Source organism: Mirounga angustirostris, unplaced genomic scaffold (genome assembly GCF_029215605.1).
Source record: "Mirounga angustirostris isolate CCGP_5_RB_7025 unplaced genomic scaffold, mMirAng1.0.hap1 SCAF_18, whole genome shotgun sequence".
Lineage (NCBI taxonomy): Eukaryota > Metazoa > Chordata > Mammalia > Carnivora > Phocidae > Mirounga > Mirounga angustirostris.
The window spans coordinates 2,381,162-2,399,805 of NW_026991726.1; the positions used below are offsets into that span (position 1 = coordinate 2,381,162).

Below are 18,644 nucleotides of genomic sequence, written 5' to 3' on the forward strand. Positions count from 1 at the left end.
CACACACATAGAGAGAGCCCCAGGAGCCCCCAGGGTGGTTCATCCTTACCAAAAAGCAACAGGACCCACAAAGATAGCTACTAGCCGCGTGTGATTATTTATTTACATTTAAATCAACTCAAATTAAAGGAAATTAAGAGTTCACTTCCTCAGCCACACTGGTCACATTTCAAGTGCTCAACAGTTACATGTGGCAAGTGGCCATACTAAACAGTGCAGAAAACAGAAACAGAAGATTTCTACCACTGCAGAAAGTTCTGTTGGACAGTGACTGAAAGTTCTACTGGACAACGCTGGTTAGAGCGTTTTTGTTTTCTCCTGACTTTTCTGCTTTCTCCCTGTCACTATGCTTTTTCAGCCAATCACTCTGCCGCCATCAGTTCTCATCTCTTTCAAGTTTTGCTCTTCTAAGCAGAGAATCACACCTATAGAAATATGTTTCAATAAATAAGAACTGAGGTGGAGCCTCTGAAGTTCTCCCACATATAAAATACATTAGTTTTAGATTGTGTACTTTGAGGCCCACATTTTAGCCACAGAGAGGCCCTGTTTGTTCCTTGTGACCCTTGCTTGTTTCCAGCAATTTAGTCTGTCTGGCTACTGACCTGCAGACACACATAACAATGCCACTGGATATTATCACGGTGTGCAAACAATACCAGTAATTAATTAGAAACATATAAAACATAAGATACAGGAGAAAGTCTAATCAGATAAACTGCTTTTTTCAGAACAAAAGCCCATATAATAATCTGATTATGCACTGGAGACATAGCTCTGATTGCATTAAAATTTCACAATTACATTAAACACATCCCAATACTGCATACATGTTGTATATTATGCAAAACTCTATGCTATGCTATGTGCTATGATCACATAAAAAAGGTGAATAATTAATGTAGCTTTCTAAACGTAAATTTTGTACCTTAGATGGGATTCCAATATCCTATCCATTCGTTTGTAGAAGGGTCTGGATGTAAAGTAGCCGCTCCACTAATGATCGTCTCGGTCAGCATAAGTGAAAAAATCTCCACTTAGAACAGGGAACATGGATTGGCTATTCTTTCTAATGGTTACATCTTCTTTATCCTGTGCATCAAAATAATCTGATAAAGTCCCAAACTGTATCTAATAAAAAAAAAGTGACACTTATTCATCTCTACCTTAAAATTACTTCTAGCACTAAAAGGAAAAGTTAACAGTAAATATTTAAGATGCGCTTTCCAGTTAAGATGAAATTCTAGCTCAGATTTTACAAAACTCAAAAGCAGGGGGAAAAATATACAGTAGCTCTTTCACTTGCATCAGGTCCCAAATTAAACTAAAATAAAACTTACACCCCTAAGGGGTTAGAAGAACTACTGAGATATACAAATCTGTGGATCTGAAAACACCTTACCAATCTCCAGAATTTCAAAGTGTGCAAGGGTCAGGGAATAGAATAATTCAGAGATGAATAAAAGATGGGAGGAAGCAGCAAAAATAAAACATTTACATACAGTTTGGTTAACCATTAAGTATTTTCATATGTCATATGCACATACACTCCCCTGGCCTCCCCATCCCCCTTGCTTGAGCTCTCATAAGGGAGACTTTAAGAACAGCAGGTCATTAAAAAAATGGACTTTCTCTACCAGCAGGTAACATTGAATAGAAGTAAAACACAAAGAGTGACAAGAACTGCAAGGTTGACTGCTCAAATGAAAAGGTCTTTTGACTAATGATTTAAATTACCAGAACATAAATCCATTTTTATGAGCCCAAGCTATTCCATAAATCAAAGGAAAAAAGAAGTATTATACCACACCATGTAAACAGATATTAAAAGGCAGTGTTTTTAGAGATAAACAGAGAATTTAACAGGGAATGTATTTCTTTGAATATTAAGATGCTATTTTTGTTGTTTCCTACCACACACACACACACACACACACAGATACTAAAAGCTACTTTGATTCAATGTGGCAGAAAAATAATTAAGAGCAGTTAAAAACAGGGGTGCCTGGGTGGCTCAGTCATTAAGCATCTGCCTTTGGCTCAGGTCATGGTCCCAGGGTCCTGGGATCAAGCCCCACATCGGGCTCCCTGCTCTGCAGGAAGCCTGCTTCTCCCTCTCCCACTCCCCCTTCTTGTGTTCTCTCTCTAGCTGTGTCTCTGTCAAATAAATAAAATCTTAAGAAAAAAAAAAGAGTAGTTAAAAACAGTGAGTAGCACTCTAGAAGAGTGGTTAAGAACAGCACAGAACCTGGATCCAGATAGCATTGGTTTGAATTCCATCTCTACCATTTACCTAACAATGTGGTTTTGAGCATATTTATATATTGTCTCTGTGTCTGTGTTACAGCTAAGAGGGATCTAAGTAAAATGCTTAGAAACACAACTGGGAAATAATGGTCTAAGTTTTAGCTATCATTTTTCTATTGCAAAGGCAAAATTTCAGCTGGAAACATGATGATATTAGTAAGACAAATAGAAGTTATCATGTACCTGTGACACAATAAATTTTATAACAGCAAAATAGATAATTATTTCTAAATCCTTATGTTTACATCACAGAAAAGCAATTTTCAATAATATTACCTAGTCTTATCTTGGCTTCACCAAATACAATGTATCTTGGGCAAGTTAATATATTTGTGCCTCAGTTTCCTCATCTCTAATGGGGATAATTATAGTACCTACCAGAAAATGTTCAGAGAATTAAATAAGTTAACTAAAGTGAAGCACTTTAAAAAGTTAATAGCAGGGGTGCCTGGATGGCCCAGTTGGTTAAGCACCTGACTCTTGGTTCCAGCTCAGGTCATCATCTCGGGGTCATAAGATCGAGCCCCACATTGGGCTCTGTGCTGGGCATGGAGCCTGCTTAAGATTCTCTCTCTCCCTTTCCCCATCCCCACGCCCCCGCACCCCCAAAGTGCATGCTCTCTCTCTAAAAGAAAACGTTAATAGCAAATAGTAAGTACTCAAAAATTAAGTGTTATTTATTACTCACTTAACACATTCTAAGAAGCAGAATATAAGTGTGTGTGTGTATAACCATGAGGGTCACAAATGCAAAGAAATACAGCATTAACTTCAGGCCCAATAGTACAGACAAGCTCAGGGAAGTATACTGATAAAAGTAAAAAATATTCAACAATCTAAATTTCTGACTCACTTTCTCATCTATATAAAAAGGGATTTCTATGAGATAACAAAAATTCCCTTCAGTTTCAGATTTTAGGGAACTGTGGCATGCTACAGAGTTAATATTCACAACAAAGTATACCCTTTTAGAATATTGTAACTAATTTTTGGTATTAGCCAAGATGAAAGTATTTCCTTCTTGGCAATTGCCCCAGGCAAAGTTCATTTAAGTAGCCTGGTGAGCATTCTCACAAATTTAATTCAATCTCAAAGGACTGATATATAATCCTGTATCTATCCTAGAGTAGTTTCAAAAGAAATTATTTAAGAGTGAATTTTTCTATAGTCTCTTGGTAGCTCAAAGTACGTATTCCAAATAACCAAAAAAAAAAAGTAGATGTTTTTTACTTCAAAAGGCAACAAATTATATCTTTAACATAACCTTAATCTTAAACATAATCAAACTCCTCTATCAGAGCAACATATGAGAAAAATACATAAATTGTTAAATAAGTGATGACCAATGGGAAACTGACTGGCTTGGTTGGTACAATGTCAATTTTTTAGCCATCTAAATTCAATTGCTTACTTGGGTTTTTCCTTTCATTAAAAGAAAATAATAAACTGAAGCTTCTGGCTTGGACAAAATAACTTCAAACATCCTACAGAGAACAGATACTAGATAAACCACAGAGAGAAAAAAAGCTTTTGTTTGAAGGTATCTAAGGACAATCAAAGCAGCCAACACTTGAGTGACAAAAATTCCAGAAAGAAAGGAAATGCATGAAGGTTACTGGGTACAAGGTTAGAATGCAAAAGTCAACTGTATTTTTATACATGGAATATACCACATTCATGGATGGCCTAATATTTGTAAAGAAGTTAACGGTACTCACATTGATCTATAGGTTCAATGCAATGCCAATCAAAATTCCAACTTTTTTTGGTAGAAATTTAAAAATTGATCTTAAACCTATACAGAACTATAAAGAAAACCAATGCAATCTTGAGAAAGAAAACAAAATTAGAAGACTTATGCTATCAGAAATTAAGATCCATTCTAAAACTATAGTAATTAAGACAGTCCGAGACTAAATAGACAAAATTGAATAGAGTCTATACAAGAGCCACACAAATAGTTTCACTCAAAATTAATGAAAAAGATGATGCTGCAGTAAAGTGGGCACACTGGTCTTTTCAATAAATGGTGGTAGATACCCATATGGGCAAAAATGCACCTTGATCCCTGTCTTCATACAATTCACAAAAAAATCAATTCCAAACAGATTACAGACCTAAATATTGAAAGTAAAACAATAAAGCTTCTGGAGGACAGCTTCATAGGAAGCGTATTTTCATAATTATGGGGTATAAACAAAAATTTCTTAAGCAGAACATGACATGGAAAGGAAAATACTGTTATATTAGATTTAATTAAAACAAAGAATTTCTGTTTATCAAAAGACAGCATTAAGAAAGAAATTAAAAAACAGGCTCACATAGTGGGAGACAATATTTGCATAACTTTTATCTGAAGGAAGACTCAAACCAAAATATATAAAAGAGTTATAAATGGTACAAAATAAACAGACAACCCAATTTAAGGAAAAGTCATCAAAAGATTTAAATAGTCACTTCACAAAAGAGGATACCTAAATGGCAATAAACTTATGAAAAGAGGTTCAATTCATTAACTACCAGGGAAATATAAAATAAAACCATCATATCGATCATAAAAAAATAAAAATGAAAAAAAAATCCTAACAAAAAATCTGAGTAAGGAAGTACAGCAACTGAAATTGTCATACAATGCAACGACTAGTGCATCTATTTTGGGATACCATTTGGCAATATCTACTGAAGTTGAACATGTGCATACCCAGTGACCAAAAATTTCTATCCCATTTTATACCCACATAAATTCACATACATGTATATAAAAACATGCACAAAATATTCAAAATGGCTTTATTTGTAATACACAAAACTTGGAAACAACCCAAATGTCCATCAATAATACAATGGACAAATCGTGATGTATTTATCAAATGGATATTAAAGATAATATACAGTATTAAAATTGAATATACTGTGGGGCGCCTGGATGGCTCAGTTGGTTAAGAAATCCAACTCTTGATTTTGGTTCAGGTCATGATCTCAGGGTCATGAGAATGAGCTTCACATTGGGCTCCGCACTCAGTACAGAGTCTGCTTGAGAGTCTCTCTCTCCCCTCCCCCTGCCCCCCCCCCCCGCTCATTCAAATCATTGCCAAATCTTACAAAAGTAACCTTATTTTCCCTTCTATCATCATGGTTAGTGTTTTTTCTTTTGAAATGATACAAGAAGGAAATCTTAAGTATGTGACCCTGAGACCATGACCTGAACCAAAATCAAGAGTTGGATGCTTTTTAAAGTGACTTTACAAATTGCCCTACTGGGCAAAGAAGGAAATAGGTAAAATACAAAAATCAGTACTTTAATTCTTTTGAATGAGTGGTAGATCCTTTTATGGATCTCAAAACCATTCACTAGGAAGATGTACTTAGGGATAAAATACCCATCTGCATATGCCATCCCCTAAGTAAATGTTTGTGTATCAGCTTCATCTTTGAGGAGATTATAGAGATGATTTAAACATAGACCTAAAGTTCATAATTTGGTAGAAATTCAGTTGTAAGTATCTTGAATACACCTGGCATTTTATTTAAGTTTATTTAACTATTTAATATTATTTACATTTACTTAATAAACTTGAATTCTCCCTACATAAAATGTGACCTATCATCAGCTTTCTAATTTCCTAAACAGTAACATCTCTTCCTTTCTGTAGTATTTCCACAAATATTCTACTGTCTCATAGGTTAGTATGTGAATATAATAAACACATTGGGTAATTTTCTCATATAGGGTCTAATATAGGACTCTTGTTTGAATCCTGACTCATGAAACATATGCTTAAAAGAAAATGCCTGTATGTGATCAGGAAAATCTGAATCTATCTGTATATATGATAATATTGAATTATTGTTAATTTTTTAAATATAATAGTGGCATTATGATTGTATTTTTAAACAGAGTCCTTATCATTTAGATACATAATGAAATGGTTACAGATGAAACTACATGACTACTATTTCCTCCAAAATAATCCCTGGGAGAGGGTGAGAGAGGACAGTGAGGCACAGCTGAAGTGAGAGTGACCTCGAGTTGATCAATGTGGTAGCTGAGCTATGGATATGGGGAGGCAGGGGTCAGGGGAAGGGTACTTAAGTTGTTCTCAAAACTTTAGGGTACATTCAAAATTTTCCAAAAGGGGAAAAAAAAAAGAGAAAGAACTACAGGTAAATGATTATTTTTGGAAGTCTTCTCAACTAAGAAAGATGCTAGTGTATTCTCTGGACACAAGACATTAATTTGCAAAATTCATGACACGTTCATCTGCATTGCCCGTCACATTACTAAAATCACAAGGATGCAGCCGTCAGAGAAACAAACTTTTGATGCTGGTAGAAAAACAGGACATCACTGAAAACTGAAGATCACAACTTAGTAGGTGCATATTTACAACTACATAAAAGTAAAGTCTCTTTAATGCTGTAGGAATGGGGGGAAAGGGACAACTTCAGAAATGCAACTATAGTACTAGATAATTTTCCTCTTTAAGAACTACACTCTTACATACAAACTACATATTCTAGGAAATATTGGGATGTGGGACAAAGAAACTAAGGCTGTTGTGTTTTAGCCTCATTTAATAATGAAGGCTCAACTTCAAATACAGTATCATAATTAAATATTTTCAAATTACCTTAACATTATACTCAGGATGAGAATTCATATAATCAAAAAGCAGCTGATAATTCTTATACTGATGATCCCATTCTATGCGTTCACAGTAGCGAAAATCATCTCCTAGTGGGGCCAGGACAACTGTAGTACGGAAGAGCTTTGACTTCTTTCGGTACTGATCTAGAAGCATCTCAGCCCTACAAAAGAAAAAGGAAAATAAGAACAGTACTAAGAAAAGGACAATGGGGCAACTCATTAAAAAGTGTATTATGTTAAAAGAAATTGTTGTATACTTTACCTGTATTCTAGGTTAGTATGATTTATAAGGCAGATTTTTTAAAACTACTATACTAATTTTCATTATCCACTTAAAATATTCATAAATTTTGGGGTGCCTGGGTGGCGCAGTTGGTTGAGCATCCAGGCTTTTGGTTTTGGCTCAGTCATGGTCTCTAAGTCATGAAATCAAGCCCCGCATTAGGTCCTGTGCTCAGCGCAGAGTCTGCTTGGGATTCTTTCTCGCTCTCCTTCTGCCCCTCCCCTCTGCTCTTTCTCTCTAAAATGGATAAATAAATCTTCTAAAAAATATATTCATAAATTCTTACCAGAGAGAAAAACCCACAGGTTTCCAATGGATTATCCTTAGAGAAATAAAGTCACATACCAACTTTGACATAAAATTACTGGGAACATCAATGGCCTCCTGAAGCCCGGCCATAGACACTGGATCCCAGATTGCCTGTATTTTAAAATAATTTAGTCCAAGAAGACAATAAGGATTTCTTATCTATATAAACTTTGAAGTTGGCTTTGACTCAAGATGCCTTTCTCTAATTTGATCTAAACTTGCCTGATTACACATAAAAAAATTAATAGTTTGAATGAAACCAATTATAGAACCTGAGTTCCTCTTCAAACGGAAGAAAAACAACTCACTTAACACCTGCCATCAATAAACTGGATATCTATCTGTCAGTGTCCTTCTCAGGGCTGATCAACAGATAAAGTTTTGGAGATCAAATAGCTTTTTTGATTTCTACCTTCCTCAGATCTAACCCATGAGTCCAAAGGTCAGCTAAATACTAAATGTGCTGATGTGTTTTTATATTTCATATTATTCTAGTATTCTGCAGAAAACCTTTGGGGTTGAACTGCTGAATGCTGAACCGGGGTACCATTTGAGGAAGTCTAGGAATACAAAGTATTTAAGAGGAATGGCTTATAAAAATGAAATTAAATAAGCGGATGAAGAACTCAGAGTAGTTCTCTATGTTTGTAATGCCAAGCTTAAGAAATCAGTGATAAATGACTAATGTGCTTTTTACCCAGTATTCCAATTTTCATTTCTAGGGTTATCGAGAAGTTCCAATTCACAATATAAAAACTTACGAAAGAAACTCAAAGACCATCAATAATGGAACGAAGTATTTTATAGAATTAAAAACATTTAACTAAATTTAGAAATTCACATGATCTTTTTATACTGATAGTCTCTGAAACTGCTTTGCAAATATTAAATTATTAGCAAAATTCAATAACTTGGTGAGTAAAATATAACCATAATGTTCTTACATAACATAGTTTTCTAAGATTAGCGTTCAGTAGAGTACTTAATTTTTACTAATAATTTACTAATATTCCACACTTAACCAAAAATAACCTTGGATTATTAGTTATAATTAAAAAAATACATGTCTAATGAGACTAATCAAATAGAAAGAAAAATAAGAGAAAAAAACCAAACATATAAATCAGATATGAGAAAGATACACTATGACTGAGCATCCAATCAGATTCCCCTAGGCAACCAGCATAGAAAAGGATAAGTGATCATTTAAATGAATGCCAAGGTTTACTACTAGATATACCATATCTTGTGTGTATATGCATATGACACATAAGAGGAAAGAATCACAAACATTAAGTGTGAGTCTTCCATTCAGCATCTGTCCTAACTCCCAAGCTCCTGCTCAGAAGGTGTCAACACGGAATTCAAGAGACCAATCTATACTACCTGGTAGAGAGTGGATATTCACTAAATACATTGTACACTAATGCCAAATGAAATGACCGATATCACACTTGAAGATGTGCAGCAGCAATCTGCTCTTCACTCCTACCAGGTTAGAAATGTCAACTTAACTAGAACCATTTGAGGGAGTCACTGTATGGATGGGGCATGGGGGGAGGGGGAGCATTGAGCAGCCGGGGGAGGGGGCCCTCGGGCGGGGGTCTTGTGTGAGGAGGAAGTTGGGTAAGGGGACCCCAGGCACTGGTGACCTCACTTCCCTGACAACAGAGCCCAACAGAATTTGGAACCCCGGTAACCAGGCACCCACATTCCAGAGACAGCCCCCTGCCCAGCTCATTTCTTTGGAGACCCTCCAACAAAAAGCATGTTCGGGTGCTGCTTCCCCAAATCTGGACGCTGCAGGCTGAAGAAAGAGCGGCCTGCAAACACTGTCCCCCGCTGGGGATGTCGAATCAGGGCTCCCCACAGCCTCTGGCCATTTGGCCGGAAGGACAGAAAGGTGACACCAGGAGGCCCAGAGCCTGCCACCCAGCCCCACACGCTCTGATCTGCCTGTGCAGCCCCAGGCCCCCCTCTGTGTGTGTGTGTCTGTGTGTGTCTGTGTGTGAGTGTGCGTGAGTGTGCGTGTGCGTGCGTGTGTGTCTGTGTGTGTCTGTGTGTGTGTAAAGAGGGCTCATGCGGGGTGGGGCCACCTTGAGCAGGAGCAGACTGATGAGGGGTCAGATTCCCAGTGGGCAGGTCATGTTCAAGGTCAAGGCTGGCTGGGTGGGATGGGGTGTGGGGGCGCTGCCCCTTCTACCCAGGGTTTATCCCGATAGCCCTGCAGGGATGGGTCAGTGCATCCCGGGTGCAGGGCTGTGCACTCACAGGTCTGTGTCTGATCTGGGAGCAGCAGGGGGACTGGGCAGTGGGACAGTGAGGATGGCCGGGCAGGGCTGTGATGCCTCCAGCCGGCTACCCGTCCCTGTCTTTGCAGAAGGCCACGGATGACCTCCCGAGGCAGCTGGCGGACATGCCCTCCTCCCTGACGGAGGGGTTGACCCCACAGGCATCCCCCAAAACAAGTGCTGGGGATTGCCGGGCAAGACCTCCAACACCCCCCAGACCACTGTCCCAGGTGGTTGGTCACCGGACAGTGGTCCAGGAGCCAGAGCCCACGGAGACCGAGCCTGAGGGTGAGAAGGCTGGGGCTGGGTGTTTGTGGTGTGTGGGGATGGGTCGGTGCTGGCCCCACAGGGACGAGCCCCCAGAGGCTGGTGTGGGGCCTGGAGCAAAGACTGGGCGCAGAGCATCCAGCGGGTGGACTGCAGTCGGGGAGACACCCCAGGGAGGGCTCCTTCCTGGCTGCGGCTTCTCTGGGAGGCCCTGGGCTGGGTTCTGTCTCCGCAAAGGCCCACGGAGAGCAGGCTCGGGGTGAGCTTTTCTCCTCTCACAGCTGCTCCACCACCTGAGGAGCTAGAGCCGGTTCCAACTCCATCGGCAGCTCTGGACGGAGGGGTGGTGCCTGCAGCAACTGCAGGAGGAGACCAGGAGCCGGCAGGTGACCCAGCACCCACCCACGGACAGCCTGACGTGGACCAGGAAGAACTTGCACCTTCCCCAGACCCAGCTCCTGCTACTGTTCCTGCCCCTGACCCAGCTCCTGCCCTGGATCCTGCCCCTGACCCAGCTCCTGCCCTGGATCCTGCACCTGCCACTGCTCCAACCCAGCTCCTGATCCTCCTCCTACCCCTTCCCCTGCCCCTGCCAGAGCCACTGCCCCTTCCCCTGCCTGAGCTCCGGTTCCTGCTCCTTCTCCTGCTCCTCTCCCTGCCCCTGCCAGACTCCGCTGCCCCTTCCCCTGACCCTTCCTGAGCTCCTGTTCTTGTCCCTGACCCTGCTCCTGCTCATAACCCTACCCCTGCCAGACCTGCTGCCCCTTCCCCTGCCCCTGCCTGAGCTCCTGTTCCTGCTCCTTTCCCTGCTCCTGCTTCTGTGCCTTCCCCTGCCCCTGCCTGAGCTCCTGTTCCTGCTCCTTTTCCTGCTCTTGCTCCTGCCCCTTCCCCTGCCAGACCTGCTGCCCCTGCCACTGCCTGAGCTCCTGTTCCTGCTCCTTCTGCCGCTGCCCCTGCCCCTGCGCCTGCCGGAGCTCCTGTTCCTGCTCCTTACCCAGGTCCTGCCCTAGATCCTGCACCTGCCACGACTGCTGATCCGATCCCTCCCCTTGCCCCTGCCCCTGGCCCTGCTCTTACACCTGGCCCTGCCCCTGGCCCTGCCCCTATCCCAACCCCTGCCCCTACTCCTGCTCCCGCAGGGCTCCCAGAGCCACATCCTGAGCCCACAGCCCTGCGGGGAGAGCTCCTTGTACAATTACCCTTAGGTCCATCGCCGGACCCCGACGCCCCGCCAGATTGTTTCATCCCCTCCCCCTATGTTCTTTCTCTCTGGTTCATATTGTTCTGGTTCATATTGTTCATTTTCATGTTCTGTATACTGTTTATTATTTGTTTTAAATAAAATTACTTGTTTTCAACTGAACATGTGATGAGCATAAGTACATTCCTAACGCTGTGCCACCACACCCCAGAAGATTGCTGCGGAATATCTCATGTCTCAAAGGAGTCCCCGAACCAGAAGCCCCCCTGCCCATTTCGCCCCCAGCCCAGACCCTGGAAACCCCTAAGCTGCTTTCTCTCCCTATTCTTTTACTTGTTCTGGATGTTTCTGTACGTGGAATCATGCAATAGGAGCCTTTGTGTCTGCCCACCTATTTTCAAAGGGGACTCGTTTTCTTCTGTTTATTTGTCATAAAATTTCCCTTATTCGATATTAAAATCCCCGATTGATTACAGATCAGATGTAATCAGAGAGGCCACTTTAGGAATTATGGGCACAGGGGCGCCTGGGTGGCTCAGTCGTTAAGCATCTATCTTCGGCTCAGGTCATGATCTCAGGGTCCTGGGATCGAGCCCCGCATTGGGCTCCCTGCTCCATGGGAACCCTGCTTCTCCCTCTCCCACTCCCCCTGCTCGTGATCTCTCTCCCTCTCACACTCTCTCGCAAATAAATAAAATCTTTTTTAAAAAAAGGAATTATGGGCACAATCTCGGGGCAGAGACCCCTGTACCTGCTGGGACACCACAGCCTGACCCCAGACAGGAAACGGCTGGTTACTCCTGTGGCCCACACAGAAACCAGGGAAACGCAGAAAGCTGGAAGACACACCACAAAGCAAGGCCAGAGAAAGGTTTCACCTGACTCTGGTACAAACCACGCTCCAAGTCACTGGGTTCCACAGGGATGGAGACCAAACACATGCCAGTCCAAGGGGGAGGATAGGCATGCAGGGAATATGTGTCAGAGATGTGGAGCTCCCGGGGAAGGATTCCGGCAAAGGAAACCCTATAGAGGCAGCGCTCATCACCCTCAGACTGGCAGGTGTCTGGTCTGGGGAGAACGTGAGGAAGTGGAGGTCCAATGCAGGTCCCCTGGAGGAAAGGGTGACGGGCACCCCTCTCTGGGAGACCCATCACCTGGCATGCTCGGCCTCGGACTCACCCCTGGAAACTCTGGCTCGGTTTTTCACAGATCTGCTTTCAGGAGTGTTCATCACAGCGGTGGTGGAGAGAGCAGGGAATGCAACAACGCTAATGCCCAAGGAGATGGATGGGATCCATGGTCCCAGTCCTCATGATAGAATGCCCTGTAGCCACTGTCACATTGTCATTTGGAGCACAGGATCCGGGAAGCCCCTCCTGAGACCCCTCCTGCCACCCTGTTCCTGGGAACATTGAGAATTGTTTGAGGAGGAGGTGGAGAGGATCCAGGATGACACCGGGTCCAAGGAGAAGGAAGGTCAGCACTGGGAGGACAGATGGACGTGCCCTGAGCCACCATCCAGGACCCAGGCTGTGATGCCCTCGGACCTCACCCCAAATAATGGCTCCTGAGGTACAGATCCAGCTTCTGTGGTTTCACTCCCTCCCTCCCTACGTCATTTATTCACTCATTCATTCCCCCCTCTCTCCTTCCCCTCCACTCCTCCCTTCCCTCCCCCACTCCCTCCCTCCCTGCCTCTCTGCCTCCCTCCCATCCTCCCTGCCTCCCTCCCCCCCTCTACCCCTCCCATCCTCCCTTTCCTCCTGCCTTTCTCCCCTCCCCCTCCCCATCCTGCCTCCCTCCCATCCTCCCTTCCCTTCTCCCTCTCTCCCCTCCTTCTCTCCCATCGTACCTCCATCTTTCTTTCCCTCACTCCCATCCTCCCTCATTCAGCACAGGATCTGGGGTCCCTGCTGGGTACTGAGCACTGGGGCTTCATTAGTGAGCACCCCCCAACCCACATGGTCACGTCCACTGTGGGAGGTGATGGGGGGCAATCCTCACGGCTAGCTCTGGTGATGAGCACTAGGAATCTGCTCCTGGAAACAGGCCAGTCGCACAAAGAAAAGAATGGAGAGACCCGTGTTTAGCACCTCCTCTAGAAAAATCTCGTCCTGAAAAGTGATGAAAAGTAAGTATGTCCTAGACTTCATGCCATGTGAGTTCTAATGGCAGGTACGCACTGATTCCTAGAACGAACAAAGAGTAAATCATCCAGTGTCAACTGGGGAGTTGTGACACAATTTTTCTGACCAAATGACAGCATTTCAGCCAACATCTCCAGGGCCTCCGAGTTTCCCCAAAGGTCTCTGTGATCCTTTGATCCTTCCATCGACTTCCTTGGGAAGCTCTGTCCTGTCCTCTTCCTTGTCTCCTGCCTCTTCTGAGACCCTTCTGTGGCTTCCCCCTCCCCCACTTGCCAGGGCCGCCCTCACCAGGATTCCCCATGCCCCTTGGCTGGGCGCCCACATCCCACACTGAGCCCCATGAGCCCAGCGCCTTCTGCAAGGCCTGTGCGCTCCCTCTGGGGTCACTTGGCATCTCCCCTTACAGCGACCTGCATCGTCCTGTGCTGAGTCTCCTCTGAGCAGTCTGTGAGGCCGTCCTGTGCCCGTGTCACGGGAACAGAAGCGAGAGTCCAGAACGTCCAGACGACCCGCTCCCAGTCCCAGCGTGTGGAGCCTGGGCCAAGGATGGTCCACGAGCAGAGGAGGACTCGGACCCAGGGAGCCTGAGGGAGGATGTGGCACATTGAGCCCATAGGACGAGAGTGAGCAATGTGCGGGCCTGGTGCTCAGACCTGCTGGGAGACCACATTGCACTGACTCTGTCCACAGGGCTGGAGGTTTTCAGGGTATCCACCCTCCCATGCTGCAGGCTGGCAGTGACTGGCAGGGGAGGAGGCACCTGGTGCAGGATACAGCCCTCAGGCAGAGAGGAGGGGGCAGGCGCTCCCCCAGCAGCTGGAGGAACTCGGGATAGCCACTTTCCCAGGCTGCAGCCTGGCAGTGGCTGGCAGGAGAGGAGGCACCTGGTGTGAGAGAGAGCCCTCAGGCAGAGAGGAGGGGGCAGGCTCTCCCCCAGCAGCTGCAGGAACTCGGGGTAGCCACCCTCCCACCCTCCCAGGCTGCAGGCTGGCAGTGACTGTCAGGGGAGGAGGCACACCTCGTGCAGGAGAGAGCCCTCAGGCAGAGAGGAGGGGGCAGGCTCTCCCCCAGCAGCAGGTGCACTGGGTCAGGCTGAGGGGGCATCATTGGACAGCAGTGCCTGCAGCTGGGGTCTCCACACAGACCCCCTCCTCAGCCTCAGCACAAGCTTGTCCAGATGACCTTTGTCCCCCAAACACAAAGTCTGACCCAGGACCCCCCTCAAGCCCTGACTCCCAATCCTTTCTACTCAACTCAAGTGACAAGAAATGGCCAATAGTTTAGGTGGTGTTGGGTGCACAGGGACATTTGTTTTTCTGGCCCATGCTGTAACGTTGCTGGCATTTTAAAGATCTCAGGGCTTTGATTCAAAAACGGCAGGATGCCGGGGACCCCAGACAGCTTTCTGGAAACCTGCCTCTGGGCCTTGCAGCCCTCCCATCCCACCAGCGCTCAGAATCCCACCAGCTGCTCAGAATCCCTCCAAGCCACAGACCCACAGTCTTGAGTCCTCAGATGGCCCAGGCGACGTGCCTTCAAAAAGTGATCCCGGTGGGGCTGCAGGACACACTGCGGATTCCAGCAAATCCCCCTCCCAGAAAGTGAGGGTACCCCTGGACAAACTGTCCAAAAACAGCCAGGTCAGGGTTCCAGGAAGACACCAGAGTCACAGGAGTAACTGAGGAGCATCTGAAGGCCAGGTAGGGACAGTGAGAATCTCTGGTGTTTTTGCCTAGGGGCAGCTCCGGTCCCCCTAAACCCTCAGTGGAATGGCTTTACTGGGGCATTGGGGGGTGGGGGGAACCATGCCTGGAGGACCCGTGGCTCCACTGTCCAAGGTCGCCGACTTGATCAGTGCACAGGTGGGGAAAACCGGCCACACCCCGAAGAATTTCTAGAAACAGTAGCCATCTCAGTGGTAGCTGACCTGGGAGGTCAACCTTTCAGCTGCCTGAGGTGAGATCGAGGCACAGACCAGCACACTAGCCAGAAATGGAAGAAGGAGAACCAGTTCTTCATTTCATAGTTTCTAAGTCACCGGTTTGTTCCTACGGTTAGTATATTTTGCATCCTGGGAAATCTCTGCCTGTCTAAGGTCTTGAAACTGTTCTCCTCATGTTCTCTGCTGGAGAGGTTCTTGCAAAATCTCTGGTTTATAGGTAAAAATCATCTGGAATTGACTTTGGTTGGCACACCCATGCTGGGAAAAGGATGAAGCTTCCCCAAAATACTAAAAAAAGAACTCCCGTTTGATCCCACTATCAGGTAGACCTTTTCAGGAAATAAAGAGTTTCTCGAAGTAAGATCTGCATTCTCCCACCCAATCTCCCTGAGGAGGGGCGGCCACCCTTAGCGACCCTCCCCTTGAGGCAGGTGCCTCCCTGGACAAGGGGCTACCCCAGGGCTGGAAGGTTTCCACAGCAGCACATCCAATGTCCTGGATACTAGGAGACAGAGTACAGCACCAGGCCAGTGAGGGTCAGGACACACTACCCCGAATATGGCACCTTGGCAAAATAAACACAGAAGCTAAAAGAACTTTTGCATAGAGCAAAGCAAGAAGGTCTCTCTGACCCCCAGCCATCAGCCCTTTTTCCCTTAAGCAGGTCAGAAGACTCCCATGTGGAACTTTCTCACCCCGGACCACAGAGATGACGTGCTTATCACCAGAGTCAAGGAATTTAGGACCACGGGGTCTATACACACACACCTGGTTAAACTAACCCTTATCTTCCTAGTTACTTCTTTACCGTTTACGAGCCCTAGTCCAAACCCCTGCGTCTGTCGATTCTTCACACACTGACTGCTTCTTTGTCTAAAAGGTAGAAGAGCTGTCTGCTCCAGTCACCTCTGCTGGTCTTCATGGTCTTGTGAGGCTCCCACCAAAGCAATCAATACATTTTGCTTGCTTTTCTCCTGTTCATCTCTCTTTGTCAATTTCCAGACTCAGCCGGGGACCTTAACAGGGTTGAGGAAAACTTTTTCCTGTCTTGCAGCTCTGTGGGGCAGGGGGTGGGGAGTCAGGAAAACCCATCCCATCTTCCTGGCTTTGGTTAAAACTGACCTCTGCTGGGAAGCAGCATAGGACTGTGCACGGCTGGGGGAGCCAGAGAGAGGCACGTGGAACATGTAGGAGCTACCTGACCCCCAGCTGGGGGACTTGGCCCCAGTGACAAGTCCAGGGTGTGATTATGAATATATAATGGAAGCATCCTGAACATCAGACCTTCCCCACTCCAGGCTTCATGATTGCTGCTCGTTGTAGTTGCTACTGTTGGCTTAGTGACTTTTCTGAACTTACTTTGTCAAGTCTGTATTCTTTGCTGTGTGTGGCCACTGAATCCCTGTGCTGTTAACTCAGTGGTCAGCCAGTGGCTGGGCAGAGAGGTCACCCCTGTTTCCGAGCTATGGGCTACAGACTGGAAGTCCCCACAACCTCCTCTTCAGGTTTGAATAATCTGCTCCAGTGGCTCATGGAACTCAGAGAAACATGTTACTTACTAGATGACCAGTTCATTAAAAGGACAGAACTCAGAGCCAGGCAGCTGGAATCGATGAGCAGGGCAAGGTGTGTAGAAGAAGCTCGGGGCTCCCCCGCTCTCTGAGTTAAAGAGGCCTTTGCCCACCTCCACTCTGACCTTCGTCTGTACTTTCTAACTGATGACGTCCTTCCTTCGGGCTCATCTCTTAACTCAAGTGAAAGACCCGGTGGGCACCAAAATGACTCCTCAAGTAATAACCACTGCTGATGTCCTGGTGATTCTTGGGCACAGCCATGAATCTCAGCTTCTTCATGATGGGGCGCAGCCCAGCAGCTGTGGATCCCACAGGTCCTCCAGGGGCAGCCCAGCAGCTGTGGGTCCCACAGGTCCTCTCGGGGACAGCCCAGCAGCTGAGGGTCCCACGGGTCCTCTGGGGACAGCACCTTAATGGGCTTATGGTCCAGCAAGTACCTGTTCAGGTGGCTCTCATTGTGCCACACAGCCTCAATCCCAGTGGCCAGGTTGACCCCCATTGCCTGGTGACAGGCCAAGGTCAGTCGGTGAACCTCTACCACCGACCCCCAAAAAAGGTCCTCATGTAGTAAAAGTCGCCCTTGTCCCTGGGGATGTGTGCCTGGGACTGTGGCCAATGTTCGTAGCTGAAGTCCTTGCGGGCTGCCTGGTAGAAACCGGGGTGCAGGGTGCCAAAGACGGGGGACAGGATCTCCATACTCACGTGGTCGCAGAACTTCATGTCCACCTCTGTGCATACCAGGTAGTCCACCTCACGGAGGAAGTGTGGAATTATTCTTAGAAAATATATTGTAAGCCCTCAGGAGTGATTGTGGAAGCAGCTGAAAGGTCAACAGCGTTCCTGTTCTCAGACTATTGAACGCAAGGGCCCAGTAGGAGCAGGATCCCATGATCCCCAGGGGCAGGGCACAGTAGTTAGGAGCTAGGAAAGAATGTAACCCTCAGGTCCCCTTTCTGCACCTGGTGCTTGCTAGCACAAACATCCCACTTTTCCCTTATCCCATGACTGCCTCCCTGAGTGCCTGCCCCTAGGGGAGGGTGCAGGACTGCTTTACCGCTTCAGGATACTTGCCATCCCTTTGTCCTCCTTTCCCATGCTTTGAGGCAACTGCCCTTGCTTTTCTGATAAAAAAAATGAAATAAAAGCAGAGGCAGCCCTGCATGGTCACTCAGCTGCTGGGCTGCCCCCATCATGAAGAAGCTGAGATTCATGGCTGTGCCCAAGAATCACACATGTTTCTCTGAGTTCCATGAGCCACTGGAGCAGATTATCCAAACCTGAAGAGGAGGTTGTGGGGACTTCCAACTCATGGCAGGTGGGGACAGAACCTTCAGGGGGTCAGCCAGGGGAGGGGACCCGCAGGGTTTGCCCGGGAGCTCAGCACAGGGGGAGTGTTCCTGGCTCCAACATGCTGACTGTGGGGCTGCATGGGTCACAGGGTCACCTACCGAACCCTTAACCCTAACCCTAACCCCTAACCCAACCCTAACTCTAATCAAACATCATGCTCAATTTAGAGGACTGACAGCTCTACTCTGAAATCACAAACAAGTCCATCATGCTGGCTTTCACTCATTGCTCAGTATCGTAGTGGAAGTTCTACCCAGAATGATAAGGCAAGAAATCCACATGTGAAAGAAAACAGTAGAACTACGTCTATTCAGAGACCAGA

General features: G+C 45.9%; 1 protein-coding gene across 5 annotated transcripts in view; it reads right to left on the minus strand.

The window, feature by feature from the left end:
* Window positions 1-18,644, minus strand: part of LOC135363102 (alpha-mannosidase 2-like) — a 119,567-nt gene that overhangs the window by 72,004 nt on the left and 28,919 nt on the right. For 3 of the 5 annotated variants that reach the window (XR_010408808.1, XM_064583788.1, XM_064583786.1), the window contains exons 2-3: window positions 6,939-7,116; window positions 929-1,131 (exon numbers count right to left, since the gene is read on the minus strand). Coding sequence is in view for 2 of the 5 variants with exons in the window: in XM_064583786.1 (XP_064439856.1) it covers window positions 929-957 (29 nt within the window). In the remaining 3 variants the exon portion in view is untranslated. Of the gene's footprint in view, window positions 1-928; window positions 1,132-6,938; window positions 7,117-18,644 lie in introns of those variants that run through there. The other 2 variants (XM_064583787.1, XM_064583789.1) reach the window with 2 other exon arrangements.